This window comes from Biomphalaria glabrata, chromosome 10 (genome assembly GCF_947242115.1).
Source record: "Biomphalaria glabrata chromosome 10, xgBioGlab47.1, whole genome shotgun sequence".
NCBI classification, from domain to species: domain Eukaryota; kingdom Metazoa; phylum Mollusca; class Gastropoda; family Planorbidae; genus Biomphalaria; species Biomphalaria glabrata.
Genome location: NC_074720.1, coordinates 11,387,720 through 11,403,817, shown reverse-complemented (window position 1 = coordinate 11,403,817; position 16,098 = coordinate 11,387,720). Strand labels below are relative to the sequence as shown.

General features: G+C 36.2%; 1 protein-coding gene across 5 annotated transcripts in view; it reads left to right on the top strand.

The window, feature by feature from the left end:
- LOC106079331 (uncharacterized) overlaps positions 1–16,098 on the top strand; it is a 63,620-nt gene that overhangs the window by 33,486 nt on the left and 14,036 nt on the right. For 4 of the 5 annotated variants that reach the window (XM_056044514.1, XM_056044513.1, XM_056044518.1 and 1 more), the window contains exons 2-4: positions 7,038–7,247; positions 14,743–14,830; positions 15,670–15,845. In XM_056044514.1, coding sequence (XP_055900489.1) covers positions 7,118–7,247; positions 14,743–14,830; positions 15,670–15,845 — 394 coding nt within the window. In that variant the 5' untranslated portion in view covers positions 7,038–7,117. Of the gene's footprint in view, positions 1–7,037; positions 7,248–10,207; positions 10,325–14,742; positions 14,831–15,669; positions 15,846–16,098 lie in introns of those variants that run through there. The other variant, XM_056044515.1, reaches the window with a different exon arrangement.

The following is a 16,098-nucleotide window of genomic DNA, read 5'->3' as shown; positions in this document are numbered from 1 at the left end:
CCCTAAAAAAAATCCTTTTTTTTTTTAAAAGCGGTCATGAATAACATATTTTACAAGGGCCTATGTATTGCAATGTCCTCAATTTTAATCTTCAATTAAGGGAAGTCTAATGCAAACCAACACACTAAACATATGAGTACAAGCAAAGAAGCAAAATCCAATCCTCCATCTAACGAAAAGAGATAAAATAGCTCAACTGACAGTTAATGAAAATAAAAAAGTTTGCTAATGTATTATTCGGAACAAAATGTAGAACTATGTTCCTTTTCTTTTCTAATTGAGTGCCTGGCCGACTGTGTTCCGGTCATAAATTCTCCAAACAATAAATTTCCTAAAACAAGAGGAATGTCAATATCTGATATCTCACTTGCATGGTCGCTATGACCTCGATTCCAATTCTCTTTATACAGTCTGCAATTACAAATGTCTGCATTTGGATATCTGTTTTGGTTGCAGTTTAGTTTCAGGTAATGTAGTAAAAAATTGTTTTAGCTCAGTATGAAGATTAAATTGCACATTCATAAAAACCTGGTCATGTTTCGTAAGATTGAATGATAGATGATTTTATTGCCAGGTAGGCATTTTTACCAAACATCATCTGAAAAAAATATTTTGTTAATAAAGTTAACTAGTAAGCAATCTGAGAGATATATTTCTGTTTCAGCCGTGAGATAAAATAAATTCTAAATCGAACTCTGTTAAACATGTATTCTTCTTTGGAGAAATTGTTCATCCTAGCTAAAAAGAATTACAACTAGATATCTAGGTCTAATTAAAAGATAGGTACTTTTTCAAGATATAGTGAACTCACGGACGACATGGCAATGTCGAGTCATCATAAGGATTCAAACTACCGATCTTTCAGTTTGGCTGGTCGCTCTATCTGGTTCTGTTTTCCTATTAATCCAGTTCAATTAATAGTTTTTTTTTTTTCAAATAATCTTTTCATTGATTAAGGTAGACGGTGAAGTGTGAATAAGTAGACCATATTATTTAACTAACTTTGAACACATTTCTTTTGTAGAAATAAGACGGTCCTAACTTAATGTAGGCTTGCATACGAAGATAGTGTGTGAAAAATCTTAAATCTAAAATAATTATCATTTAAAGAAAACAATTTCATTTTTAGCCGAAAATAATTACCCATCGCTTCAAACAATCCACACATATACCCTTTGCACACTTCACACGCGATCTATAATTTATCCGATTTCATTAATTGCCAATAAAACATATATTAGCGGCCCCCGAAAGGAAAAAGACGCTATTAGTTTTGTGTGAAATATCTGTCAGTCTGTCTGTCCGTTCGTCCCGTTTAGATCTCGTAAATTAGAAAAGATAGTGAAAATCCGACATCATAATATTTTAGTCCATTCAAAGTTTTGATGCGACGGCTACTTTTTTCTTTTCTGAAAGCGAAAAAATTTTTTAAATCACTTATTCAAGCAGTTTTTTTTTTCACAAAAATACACCACTTTTACAACTATTCACTATTAATAGTAACAAACACGGGAGGCTCTTTAGTAGGGTGGGGGGAGATGACCATTTACCATATTTTTAACACATTTATGCAAATGGTTTAAGATTCTTTTGTTAAAAGAAAATATTTTTACATTTGTATTGCTACGTTATGTAAGTTCTGTCTTAATAACTACTACATTTACCCCAAAATAATGTTTACTTTTTTTAAAGAGAAAAAAATCTTTTTAGTATGCATATAAGTTGGACAGAATTTAAAACAACAATAAATAAGTAGGTCTTCATATTATCGAGTGAACCGCATTGCTAACACAAAACAAATGGATTTTTTTTTTTACGGATATTTTTTTTTTTTTTTTGGATTTGATTAAGAGATTGACCCTTTGCATAACAATTAGATATTCACTATAAGACATCAGTTAGGCCAGGTTCGCATTTAACTTCACATTCACTTTCACCTATCCTTTGGTCTGCTGGACCGCTGGGGCACCACACAAGATCTGTCAACCTTCTTTCTCCATTTCTCACTGTCATTTGTCTTTGATAGAATTTAATTCTGATGTTCTTTCTGAAAATATTGATACCTGCCTTTGTTGGAAATTTGTTTAGTTCTTAGACCGAAAAGTGTTGGACACCAGTGACAATGACTTCTGAGAGACAACAACAATTTTGTGTTCTATCATCTTGTCCTGTCATCTAGTCAGTATTATCATCTAGTCAGTTCTAGTATTATCATCTAGTTTCACGTCATTTTGTTTTCTTAACATCTGTTAAATTTTTTTCTCTACGAGAATCCGACAAAAATATCTACAAGAGAACGATTTATTTATTTTTTAAAAATATAATGCACAGTATAAGTTCCCCTTTAAGACTTGTGGTCTACAGGGCAGATAATGTAAAGGGCATCTATTTATTTGCCCAAAACGAGGGTGTCATGTGGCCAGCACAACGACCAACATCCTTTACTTTTCCCCAACTAATGTCAGGTACACATTAGAGCTGGGTGGACTCAGAGGCGCCCAAGGATCCCAAAATTAAAAATCCCAGTCTTCACTGGGATTCGAACCCGGGATTCCCGGTTCGGAAGCCAAGCACTCAGCCACTGCGCCTCCAAATACACAGTATGCCGGTACGTAAATATAAATATATGTATACCCAATATACACAGACACATATATGATAATTAGATATTCTTCCCGGATGAAGTACATTAACTTCATCTGCTATCCTATGTTATAATAAATAAAATAAATTGTCATGGAATCCCCATATTGTCGAAACTATCAAAAAATCAAACAAAGTATTAAGGTTTATTAAAAGAAATTTCTATAAATCAAATAAGAATATAAAACTAAAATGTTATTTAACCTTGGTTAGGCCAATATTAGAATATGCATCCTCCGTTTGGGACCCCTCAACTCAAGAAAACATTAAAAAACTGGAACAGACACAAACTAGAGCAGTGAGATTCATAACAAACGAATATTCACATTTGACTAGAGTAACACCTTTAGTAAAATCACTAAATTTAGAAAGCCTTCAGGATAGAAGACTTAAAAGTAAATTAGCAATTATACATAAAATACTGAACCATAATCTTTAAATACAAAAACAAAATTTAATACAATACTCAGAAAGACACAAAGATAAAGGCACATTCCTCGTTCCATATGCTAGGACAAATTTTACAAATGCTCCTTCTTCCCTAGCGCTATTAGAGCATGGAATGGGTTGCCTGAGCTAGCCAGGAAAACCAGTGACTTGGCAGAATTTAGGCCATTGGTTAATATGCATGACTAAATGCATGACGCGTAGGACGTAATCTTTTTTGAAGTAACGTCTCTATCATATAAGATAAGATAAGAAGATGACCATCCTTTGATATAACCATCCTTTGATATGACCATCCTTTGATATGACCATCCATCACTGCCACTGAGAAGTAAAATCTCAATTATTTCTTCTTTTGTAAAAGAAATAATTGATCTGTGAATGCAAAAATCCAATAATTTACGGACACTGTATTTTATTTCCAGGCTATCTCTCCATACTGTATGAGTTAAAAAAAAAGTTTCTTATATATAGATAGCTCTAAGGATGTTTGTGAGGTATAAAGCTCAGAGAAGAACTTATCTCGTGGTTGCTTGCTATTGTGAACGTTGACCCACATGATAGACAGGTTCCATCGTGTCATGATTATCTCTCCATTTTCTCCCGAATATTGTTTGCACTTCAAACTATTTATAAAACCTATTGTAATTGTCACTTACTTGTTGGCACATTCCCCAGAAGTCTATTCTCACCCCTGTACAGGAAACAAAGAAGTCTATTCTCAGCCCTGCACATAAAACAAAGGATCCAAGGTTTACGACAACTAAAAAAAAAAAATTAGTCGTGAATCGATCGGAGGAATGGGACGCAATAGGGGGGGGGGGGTTGGCGACTGCAATGGATATGGTGTACTCTGTATAAGTCAATACCACAATAAAGGCAAATGCCATAATCGCGATTTTTTTTTAAATGTTGGGGGTGGGGGGTAAATGGAAGGGCTGAATTTTGAAATGGTAACAAATAAAAAAAAAATTCAAGGTTCATGTATTGCAGATAAAATCATACCTACAGGTCTCTTTCTTCCTTGCAAGAGGTGGGTGTTAGCCTTACGCAATGGTGTATTGGAAACTAAACTTAGTCAAGGGCTGCATGTAATATATATGAAATATACACAAAAATACTTTTAAAAAATCAGAGCTTATATTGAGTGAAATTGCTCCAATTATTTTGACTCTGTTATAAATCTCGTTAGTAAATCCAGACTATCAGTAATAAATGTGTGCGATTGGAAATTAATTGTTGTTGTTTAGCGCAATTTTCATGCTTATAGAATGCTCAGTGCGTAATTGTCCACTGCTACGGTCAAGATGATGAGAGGCCGACGCGTTAGCCACTGAGCTATACAAGTAGTTAATAAATTGGAAGGCTTAATAGCCTAAAAAGGTTAATTGTTCAGCGTTTTTAGCAAATGACCTGTTATACACTAGGCTTATCTCCCCTTAGTTTTGTACATTTTCTATTAAAAAATATACAGAACTCTCTAATTACGACTAATTGATTGATTATTAACTTATTTTTTTAGTGTTTTTTTTTCGATTGATTCATTTGTTGTTTTCGACAATAAATAATTTTGTAAAACAACTAGATCAGAGAATGGGATGTGGGAGAAATAACGTGCGCACGATACCACCCAGACAGACAAACGGAGTGAGTTGATATAAGCTTTGTAAAAATATACTTGTTGACCAGGCACAGTGTCTCTAATGACCATAGTATACAGGCGTTTCTCAATTAAGTCTCAGATCCTTCAATCTTAGATTTAACTTTGAGGTCGTAACTTTATAGTAGTATTTCTCAAACTTTTACAGTTGACGTCCCCACTAAATGAAAAAAAAAATTCTTATCCAGCAGGGGTCATGGAAGAGCCTTGCGGCTTCTCCATTGGGTCTGAGAAGGTTTTAAGGATTCAATGAAAAAGAATAGAAACTGAAAGGCCATAACACACCATGGTTATAGATAAAACGTTAGGACGCGGACTTTGTGTTTTGTTACACAAATAACATCGACCTAACGATGTACAACAGTTGGGAGAATTTCGACCATTCTGACCCCCAAAAAAATAAAAAAATCGAGAAGATTCGCATTTTGAAATTTCTTTTTCAAAGAGTTTTGAGTTAATATTGTTGCAGGCCCTTATTAGGAGATGAAACTACGCCTCTTCAAATATTTACATTATATTTTCTTTTAATTTCAATTGCTTTGTTAATATTCGAACATGGATTGACAATTATAATGAAAATATTTTTTTGCACTGTGAAAAAAAATTAACAGGCTTCACCCCCCTTTTATTTGTCAGGATTTCGCTTCCCTCCCCTCCCCTCCCTTTTGAGAGTAAACCAGGGTGCTCGCACCACAATTTGAGAAACGCTGCTGTATAGATCTAGGTCAGTGCATTTTAATTTTAAATTAAACCTGGTTCAAATTACTTGTCTAAAGACAAAACAAATATTTCATTAAACATTTGAATTACTGAAAGCAAATTTAGTGAACAAAACTGAACTTTAAAAAAGTATTGGTAGGATCAAACACACGACCCATTATATTTATCAAATGTGTATTGCCATCGTTTGAAAAAATATTTGAACTTATGACACACAGTGCCAAAAGTAACCTTATTGTGAATCTGTGGCAGACATGCAGGCGTGTAGCTTCATAAGCACCTTCATTCCTCTTCACGTGCTTCAAAGCTTCACATGCTCAAATCTTCTCTTCTAAAAAGCACTGGATAGAACTATTCGGTTGTATGCAATGGCCGTATGTTATCGTGTAGGGTAAAACATGTGGCTTACCGGACTAGTCGAAACGGAATTCGGCGAGTCTGGGAATTCGGTAAGTCTAGGAAGTCGGCGAGTCTGGGGAGTCTGAGAGACCCAAACTCGGCTACTTTGGAAAGTCGTCGCGGGAGATTCAACCCCCGTCGACTCAGCGTGGCGCCTCCGTGAAAACGTCTAGTAGTGGAACTAGATAGGCTAAGAACGGGAAGTGAACAAGGCCCCTGCAGGATACCCTGGGTGAGCCTTTTTTTTATGTCACTCGGGGTGGGGATGGAACAAAAGCCAGCAACCCAGTCCAAAAAGTCCGCTACACCGTTTCACAAAGGGAGCCAACATCAGTGTCCCGATAGCTGGAGTGGTGGTCCCTGCACGGAATGTGGCGGTTACAGTATAGGAATATGAGGTAAACTCGCCATGCTTAGCGCTGCCCTCGGCCACTTATAGCAAGTGGCGCCCAGGCACGAGGCGCGGTGTGCTGTGTACCACACAGAACCAATAACGGCTTTGCTTCTTTCAGGGGCCGATAATTAATAACGGAAGAAAACTACCTTTCTTTTTTTTTTGGCTATTCTATAAACACGACATGTAGCATATTGCTTCCTAATCTATAGTCTACTAGGAATAGAATGCTAATTAGTACAAGTACAGCTGACGTCATAGCAGACGACCTTGAGGTGCTAGCGACTTGAAGAGATGAAAAAAATAATGCCTGCTTTATTGACATAACATGTAGGTTAATTGCATGATTAGTAATGACTGGGGGAGACTATCTATTTTTTGTATTACTTTTTCTCATTGAGTTACGGTTCTTTTCAAAGTTCACAAATACGTGAATGTGTAAGTACGGGAATTATCTTAGTATGTTTTGTTTGGCTTCTATTTTGAGACACATAAATTCAAATACATATATATTGTGCCTACATAGGACATCTAAGACATCCATAGCTGTTATTATATTAATTCAGATGAGTGACCTAGGATCGTGAGTGACCCATGATTGTTATTATATTAATTCAGATGAGTGACCTAGGATCGTGAGTGACCCATGATTGTTATTATATTAATTCAGATGAGTGACCTAGGATCGTGAGTGACCCATGATTGTTATTATATTAATTCAGATGAGTGACATAGGAACGTGAGTGATCCATGATTTTTATTATATTAATTCAGATGAGTGACCAAGGAACGTGAGTGATCCGAAGCGGGGATTGACCATTGGATAGAGACCGAGTGACCACACAGAAATAGCCATGAGTTTGATGTACGCCAAGGTGGTCAACATCATCAACAAACCGCCAGAGGACAGACAGGATGGCGAGATTGAACAACTGTTGCCCTGGTTCAGGAAAAAGTCGGACCTGTTCAAGTCTCTACACACAGGTTGGTCTCTACGTCTGTCTGAAATATTTTGTCACTAGGTTGTCAGTTTGTTTTTTAAGCTTATGATTTGTCATTTTTCTAGAATTTCTTCCTCCCTCCCTCTCTCTCTCTCTTTCTCTCTCTCTCATCACCACCTCTCCCTATCTTCCCTTTAATCCCTCCCCCTCCACCCCCCCCCTTGTCCACTCTTACTGTGTCTCCATACTTTCCTGTCTCCCATCTATTTCAACCTCACTACCTCTCTCACACTTCACTTTCACTTTCACTCCTCACTTTCTACTTCTCATGATCCTGTTCTCTCTCTCTTTTTTTGCACTCCATCTTTCTATCTCCATCTCCATCTGTCTGTATGATACAAGTTTCGGACACGTTATTTCTCCCACTTCCCATTCTCGGATCAAGATGGAGCTCAATTATTCATCGTCCTTAACAAAAAAAAAATAAAAAAAAAATGGATCAATGAACTACATAATTAAAGTTCATTAATTAAATTCGTTTAATATAGAAAAAGGAAATAAATATTACAATATTAAGAGCTATGACTGTAAAGGTGCAGTTCTTTCTCTTATATAAATTTTGTTACATTTTTTTTTATTTCGCTTGTTCCCTTCCCTCTTTCACTCTCTCCCTCACTCTTTCCATTTCGCCATGACACGCTCTCCCTTCTTTCTTCTTTTTCTCCCTTTTCACGCCCTCCCTTCACTCCTTCTTTCTCCCTCTCTCCTTCCTTTAATTTCACCACCTCCCAAAGTTCTCTTCGGATTCCTGTGTACCTTCTGTTTCTGCTGTTCGCTCATTCACTCTCTGTATATCTGGTTCATTTTCTTTGAGCCAACCACTCAGATGTCCTAAACAACGATACCACACAATCTTCCACCGTGCAGACTCAATAGAGAGATTATAAGTTGGGTTGAATGGCTGAGAGGCCAAAACCGTTTGGCCACTGCTTGACCACCTAACAGGGGGGCCCGAGTTCGAATCCCTACAGAGTGGTGTTTGCCGGGCGCTTAAGGGCAGCACAGAGGCTTTCTCACAAAGGCCCTCTTCCCACTGGTTGACAAAACAGACATGGTACTTTGCATACTATAGGCTTAAAAGATGGGCTACATTTACATATAAGCAATTTGAAAAAAGTTTTATAAATAGGGGAAAGAGAATTGTTTCCAAAATGATACTGAAACTGAGTCATTTTAAATAACTATTATAGTTGAAAAATTAAAGAGAACTATTCACCATTGAAATAAACTAAAACAGTCTAAACTCCACATTATCAAAAGTCGATGGTTGAATTGCAGAAAGAAAGGGACAGTAGTGGAAAGAATCCGTATTACATTCTTATCTCCCATTTTTTTCAATACCACTCTAACAATAATTTTTGGATTATGTCTCCGGAAATATCTATATCAATTCCTGGGCGTTGTTGTCTTGTAAAAGTTACCAGTTGTATATTGTTCCAGATAATTCTCTACGTCCAGAAGATTAGAGAAAAGACAGTAAACAATAGAAGCTCCTCCCATTCCTTCATCTCCCCCAATCTCTTGACGTATTGAGTTCACACGCGTAAACACACATAGACAGAATTTCCGCGTTAACTCCCCTTAATCCCTCAATTTAAAGAAACTTTTGAAACGAGATTCAAACACTAAGTCTCTCTCTCTCCCCCTCCCCTTTCCCAAGGGTGTGTTGAATCATAACCTTGTTTGTTACCTACATTCTACACACAGCCACAAAGTCAGAGATCGATCCTTTCATTTATGCTAAACAGCTCCTGGCTTTACAGAAACCAGGCGTCTTTCTTGACTTTTTATACTTTTTTTTTTATTAATCCAAATTAGTAGGTCAGATATTTCTGCTTCCCCCCCCCCCCACCTCATAAAGATCAATACTTTGTACGTGGCCGTACAAATGTCTTAAGTATGTATGGTGGCTGACATACATATATGTAGCATATGGACACTAAGGCGCATTTATGTAATGGTGTATACACGCATTTATAGTGTAATTACTTTTGCATTTTACACATTCTATAAAAGAAAGGTCCCAATTGGGCTACTATGATCGGATTATATAAAAGCACAGTCTCGTAATTAAATAGTGCAAGCTAAACAGGAAATTTATTATATAATGTTGAAGAGAAACTGGGCTATGAACGTATATCTTGTGTGCTCTCGCACACATTATTTTCTCTGATTATGTTTTTTTTTTTTGTATGTAATGCACAATTGTAAAACATATTTCTTCATGGATAATAAAGATTATTATTATTATTATTATTATCATAATCTGAAGTAGTGTTAAATTGAAGTAGTGTTAACTTGCAGTAGTAGTAGCATGAAATAGTGTTAATTTGAAGCAGTGTTAATTTGAAGCAGTGTTAACTTGAAGCAGTATTAACTTGTTGGCCTTATTCAGTCGTAGAACGACTATCGTACATCTCATAGAACCCTTTTTTTATATGACTGTAGAGCCCAAATCTCGAGAGACATGGCCGTCCACGTGTATGGCAGGTTTAGGTAGCATTCGCTTTCGTGGTAGAGGAGCCAGCCATTTTTTGTTTGGCACTTTTCAATGCTTTTTCGCTGTCCATAGCTTTCTTTTTGTCACCATCTCTCTCCACATAGTGCGGTCTGGGGCAATGTCTTCCCAGTAGTTAACTTAAAGTAGTGTTCACTTGAAGAATTATCAAACTTAAAGTAGTTATAGCTGAAATGAAGACCAGTAAAGATGCTTATGGGTCAGTCTGTACGAGCTGTCCATACAGTGATTCAAGCATGTCCATTACACCGAAAGCCATATATTGACGTATTTTTGGAAGTCATGGCAAGATTTCAACTTCCTTGTTGACTTAAGATTATAAAATTTGTTTACTTAGGCTAAGTCTGTCACGTGATGCTCGAATATTTCCTTTCTTATTCTTAATACAAACAGAAGTGGAGTATAATCATAGATTGTTGTGTGTGTGTGTGTGTTGCTGCCCTGTAGTGTCATTTATAAAATTGCTGGTAAACTAATACACGGACCTTGAAAGCTACACAGACATATTTTTTTTCAAGCTCTGAACTAATATTCAGATATCTGTAAGAAATTCCAGTTCAAACATGATTATTAGCATCATTAGTTTAAAATGTAACATGACGGCGGATACTCTGTATTAGCTGAATAGACTCTGATGTAAGCACGAGGAAATTCCTCCTAGTTGAGGATAAAGAGATAAAGAGATAAAGAGGCGTGAACGTTGAAGTGAAAAAGACAGACAGAGAAAGAGCGACAGATAGACATGAATACTTTTGTTCAGTTGAGTTTTTTTTTTTTTGTTACAGTTGTTCAAGGTAGTACTTCATTTCAGTTATCTCATTTTATTTATACATCTTTTATTATCAAAACGAGGCAACTTGTTACCGATAAAAAAAAATCATGTATTTGATAAAAAAAAATATTTTTTAGAATAGTTTTTATTTGAGATTTTCATACATGGAAGCGATTCCATAAATAGAAAGCTTTTTGTTGTATCGGGTGTAAAGAATACAAAAGTATTGATAAGTAATTTGATAAACCAAATAATTTTTTTTCTTTTGCACACTCCAACTTTTTGGAATCCAAATTTTATCCTCTTTATTTATCTGGCAACATTGATATGGCGTCCTTGATATTGTTTATTTTGTCTATTTATTTCAAAATCTCTTTCAATGTTCCTCTTTTTATTTTCCTTCCTTTTTTTCTTTAGGTCCCATTATATCGCCACCATATTTCTTTATATTGCTTGCTGTACATTTTCTCGCTTATTAAATGTCATTTCTTATAGAACGTAAACGCGATTTTACACATCGCCGTGTGATCAAAGAGTTGATGAACTTTTAGTGCGAAAATTTCCAATACAAGCATTCATTAACTCTTTCTCTCCTAACTGACGATACCAGCGTTTATTCCACCAGAATCTGATAAATAATTACGGAGAGAAAGAGTTAAGAAATGTTAATATTGTAATATGTTGAGGGCACTTCACAATTCACAGGCAATTGTTTTAATCTGGGAATGTTAGAAAGAGGCAAGTGGCGATGGGGGGGGGGGGCGGCAAATTAAGTTCTTTCCCTTATGACATCCATTTCAGATTCATAAACCCATGTTAATCACTATTTAAAAGTATCGCCTATCAATTCCTTCCTTATTCCTGATTCCCTTCACATTAAGTGACACAGCTATAGTCTATTATCTGATCAAACACTTAGACGCAAACGCCTTTTTGTTTTCTGTATGTCTTCACGCCTGAACTGTTCTAATGTCTAGAGAGTAATTCTCTTTATGACAATTCATATCTGACATGACACTTTGCAATGACACTGTCAGTCAAATGACATTGTTCGTTTGAAAAGCGCCACAGTTCTGCACCGCTGCACATCGGCGCGTGATGCCAGCAATTACGTGTGTGTGTGTGTGTCTGTGTATGGGAAGATTAATGGCTGTAATTACATTGATCATTTTATCCTTAAACAATTGAGTGATCTCCCTTATTATTTTTTCCCCGCTAACTGTGCAGGGCCAATACTAAAACCATGGGCGTTGTTTTGAAATAAAAAATATCAAAGAGTTAATCAACACTAGACAACTTGGCTAAAACAGTTATGAAAAAAAAAAAAAAAAAAAAAATGTAAAAAAATTTTAAAAATTAAAAAAATTGTCAATCATTTAATTGGATTGCTGCATAGCTATGTAATGGGGCCTTGAGATGTTGTTTTAATATCAAGTTTCAATTCTGCCTTCCCCAGTCATTCTCGTCTGCCCCTGTCGGATGTTTGGTCTTGGACACAATCCAGTGAACCTCTGCAGCTTATTAAACAATTTTGTCGCAAAACAATACGTTGCTAAGGACGCCAACAATGGATTGGAATATATTGGAAATAACTCGAGTTGTCTTACTTCATTTTTTTTCAGTCTCATCGATAAGTGTTAATATCACACTGTGTATGGCTCCTTCTGTCTTGAAAAGCAACAAAGCATAAAGGAGGGATCCTGCATCCACTTCGTACATAACTGTTACGTGGCAACAAGCTATTGGTCTAAACTGCCCACAGGTTGTGACGTTGCAGTTTAGTGTTTAGTCCTTCTATAACGACTGGTCTCGATTCAACGGTACGCGGCACTACACTTAAATGCTGTGTCTCTAGATTCTAATCTAGAATTAAAATTTGAATTAAGCGTGTCAGACGTTGTGATCTTTAGGTTAGATGATGTAAAGGTCATCTGTTTCTGTGGCCAATGGTTAACGAGGGTGTCATGTTGCCAGAACAACGACCTACCGCCTTTACTTTCCCCTACCAATGTCAGGTATCCATTAGAGTTGGGTGTACTAATTATCCAGAGATTCAGAAACCCAGTCTTCATCGAGATTTGAACCCGATAACCCTCGGTTCGGAAGCCAAGCGCTTTAAATTCGGCCACCACGCTCCCAAATCTAGAATTATTACATTGTAATTAATAACTGCACAATACCATCAGTCACATAAACAGTGTGATGATGTCAATAATAACTGCACAACACCATCAGTCACATAAACAGTGTGATGATGTCAATAATAACTGCACAACACCATCAGTCACATAAACAGTGTGATGATGTCAATAATACATTCGCTTAAAGTTTGATATATATATATAACCTTAAGCCAAGGTGTAATAAGCAATAGAAACAACATTGGAATCATTTGTGAACAGAAAGCAAGTATCTTCTGTTTTGCCTCTCAGCTTAGAAGCTCTTCCATTTTTCTTTCCTGTTGAATTTCGTTATAGTGATTTTCATTCAAAGAAATATTGAACGGGTTAATTCAAACTATTCTGTCCCATAACGTTCACATTTACCATAATAAGTACGTCTTAGATTAGTTATAGGCGTAAATTAAGTATGCTCGGTCTTGGGGTTGTAGATTTTATTTAAAAAAAAGTTACGTGACCTTTTTTAAAACTCGGTTTTGTGCCATAATTAGAGCGTGCAGAATAAAAACAATGCATGCCATCAGTAACAATAATTAGTACTTTTGACACTGATCGTGTTGAGATTGATTTTTGTTTCCAGAGTGCAACGTGTGACCTTCACCTGAAATATCCACAACTCTGGTATGTCGGTCTAACACTAAATTAAGTCAGTCGGTAATATTTTCTTGCAGCCTGACTAGAGTGCCACAAACAAACACATTTGGCCTGTGGGCGGAAGTGGGTGATATTATTATTATTTCTATTATTATTCTTATTATTAGCGCTAGCGAATCACTTGGTGTTAGCGTATGATAGGATTTCGGAAAGAAGTGGATCTCATCATACGACTGGGCTTTAATCGCATGGGATAGTCTTATCATATGATAAAGGGTTTCTGTTTTGGGGGTCTAAGCGCATGAATTAGTTCCTAGCGTATATTCGGGTATATGGTCTCATTGCTATTCGATATTTAAAAATATATTTTGTATACCTTGTTAACTCTTTCTCTCCTAAATGACAATACCAACGTTGATTCCACCAGAATGTGGTAAATAATTACGGAGAGAAAGAGTTAATGTAGAAATGATCACGAGTTGCACGTTGCGAGCTTCTAGGTTCGGATCTATTTTTTCATTACGTTTGTTTCCCATTCTTCTCTTTAGAAGACACCCAAGTCTTAAGTCAGAATGTGACCTATGTGGCATAACGGGAAACAACTATTTTTGAGTAATTGTAAAGACAGGAGTGATTTCCCTTAATGCCATGTTAAGTGTGTTTAGCTACCAACTTGCTTCTGAGTTACCAGCTTAACAACTGAACCTGAGTTGTGAACTGTATATACTTTTTCTGTTAGTCAATGGTCGTGTGTCTTGCGGTAGTCAGGCGAAGTGTTCCCTGCTCTGGAGATATTTGTGCTATGTACATCTTTGATCATTATTGTATTTTATGCATTTTGGTTAATTAGTAGGTATAGCCTCAAATGATTTCCAGGCAGTATATTTTAATCATTTTGCATCCTGGGGTACTCCCACACGTGACTCTAAAGTAGGTATAGAGCTTTAAAAACCCATTTTATTTAACACTACTTGTTCCCGCTTTGAGTGAATGATATAGGAAATTAGTGTGTTTGTGTGAGAGAGAGAGAGAGACAGAGAGAGAGAGAGAGCTATCCCTTCTGTGCAAACTTTGTCTTGCGCTGGGGGTACAATATATCTTTGTTTATTTGTAATGTTGATCTGATTCAAAAACGTGCCCAGAATAGACAAGTAAGAGAATCACTGAAGCAAAGTATCTGAGTTTTCACACTTCCGTATTCTGTACGCCGGATACACCAAAAAGAATTCTATTTATAGGTTTGCCTCATGTATGAAAGTCGAATTGTTTGTTAGAGGAAGAATTCCAAAATCATTGAACATTGAATTGCAATAGACCTTTTTGGATCTTGACATTGGTATTATTTCGAGAAGAATATTCTATAGTTTAGAACTAATCGAGACCTAACATTTCTTTGTTTCCTTTTCTCTTGCAGACATTGTGAAAGACATCATCAAAAACTGTAAGTTCATGCCAACGAAGCGAGACAACGTCATCATCCGACAAATGGACAAAGGCGATTGGTGAGTCATTTTTGTGCAAGCTGATGGGTCAATAATTCAAATATTGTCACGTGCCATGTAATCGTTAGAGTCGTGACTTTTTCAAGCATCTCCTTAGTTTGTTTTTCAAGTTGTCCTTAAAGTCTACGTTGACTTAAAGCGTAAACAAACCCAAGACAAAAACAGCCAAACGTACCGAACACATTCGGTGATTATTTGTATTCTCTTTTCGTTTGACTTAGCTTCTGTAAATTATTGTCCGATTAATGAGATACTCACGGAGTATTGTTCGCAATACGTCAAAAACTCATTATTTTATTATCATTTAGTTGGTTCGAATTGGAAATATGTAGAAACTCACGGAGTATTGTTCGCAATACGTTAACAACTCATTATTTTATTATCATTTAGTTGGTTCGAATTGGAAATATGCAGAAATCTAAACCGAACTATGTATTCATCGGTGACATGAAGATTCTAATCTAGACACTTCTCAATGATACAAAAATGGAATATCCACAATAATTCGGCAAAGACAAAGACAATAAGATTATCAGAGTATTTTCAAAATGGGGAAATAAGAATGATAAACTAAATATTTTCACGGTTTTCAAACTAGATCCGAGAAACCGAGAATGGAAAATGTGAGAAGAAACATGTTTGAACTTTAAACTTTGAACTTGATGAGCTATAAGCTTCATCCGTTCTTTGATGGTTAGGCTTTTTTTTTTTCATTGAATCCAGAAGACAGGATTTAAGATAAATGTTTATTCAGTAACATATAACTAAAGGTCTTGAAAAACACGGTGCATTATTTTGTTTGTAGCAGTTTAAAAAGATCCCATTCTGTTTGTTGACAGCTTCTACATCATCCTGAGTGGCAGCGTTTCTATTTTCATCAACACCACACTGACAGAGGAGGAGTACCCCGCCATCAAGGATGCACAGCTCGCTGAGGAGGCCCTGGTGGAGAAAGAAGCGAAACTAGGTCGCCCTTTGGACAGGAACAAATACGGCATATATATTGGGAAGATAGGTAAGTATCTGCTGAACTAAAACTTTGTTGTTTTTCAAAGTTTTGTAGGTATCCTAAATTTCCTTAAAATGCTTGAAATATGAAATAATGAACCATTACTAGAGAATTATGAGAAGTTGGTGTATCTGACCCCATATAGAAATACATGAATGTTTTGGGGGATAGGTTAGATGAATAATAGTTTTCTACACAGCATACATAAAACATATAGCCTAGATAAACACAAGGATAAACACACATTTTCTTATCCGAT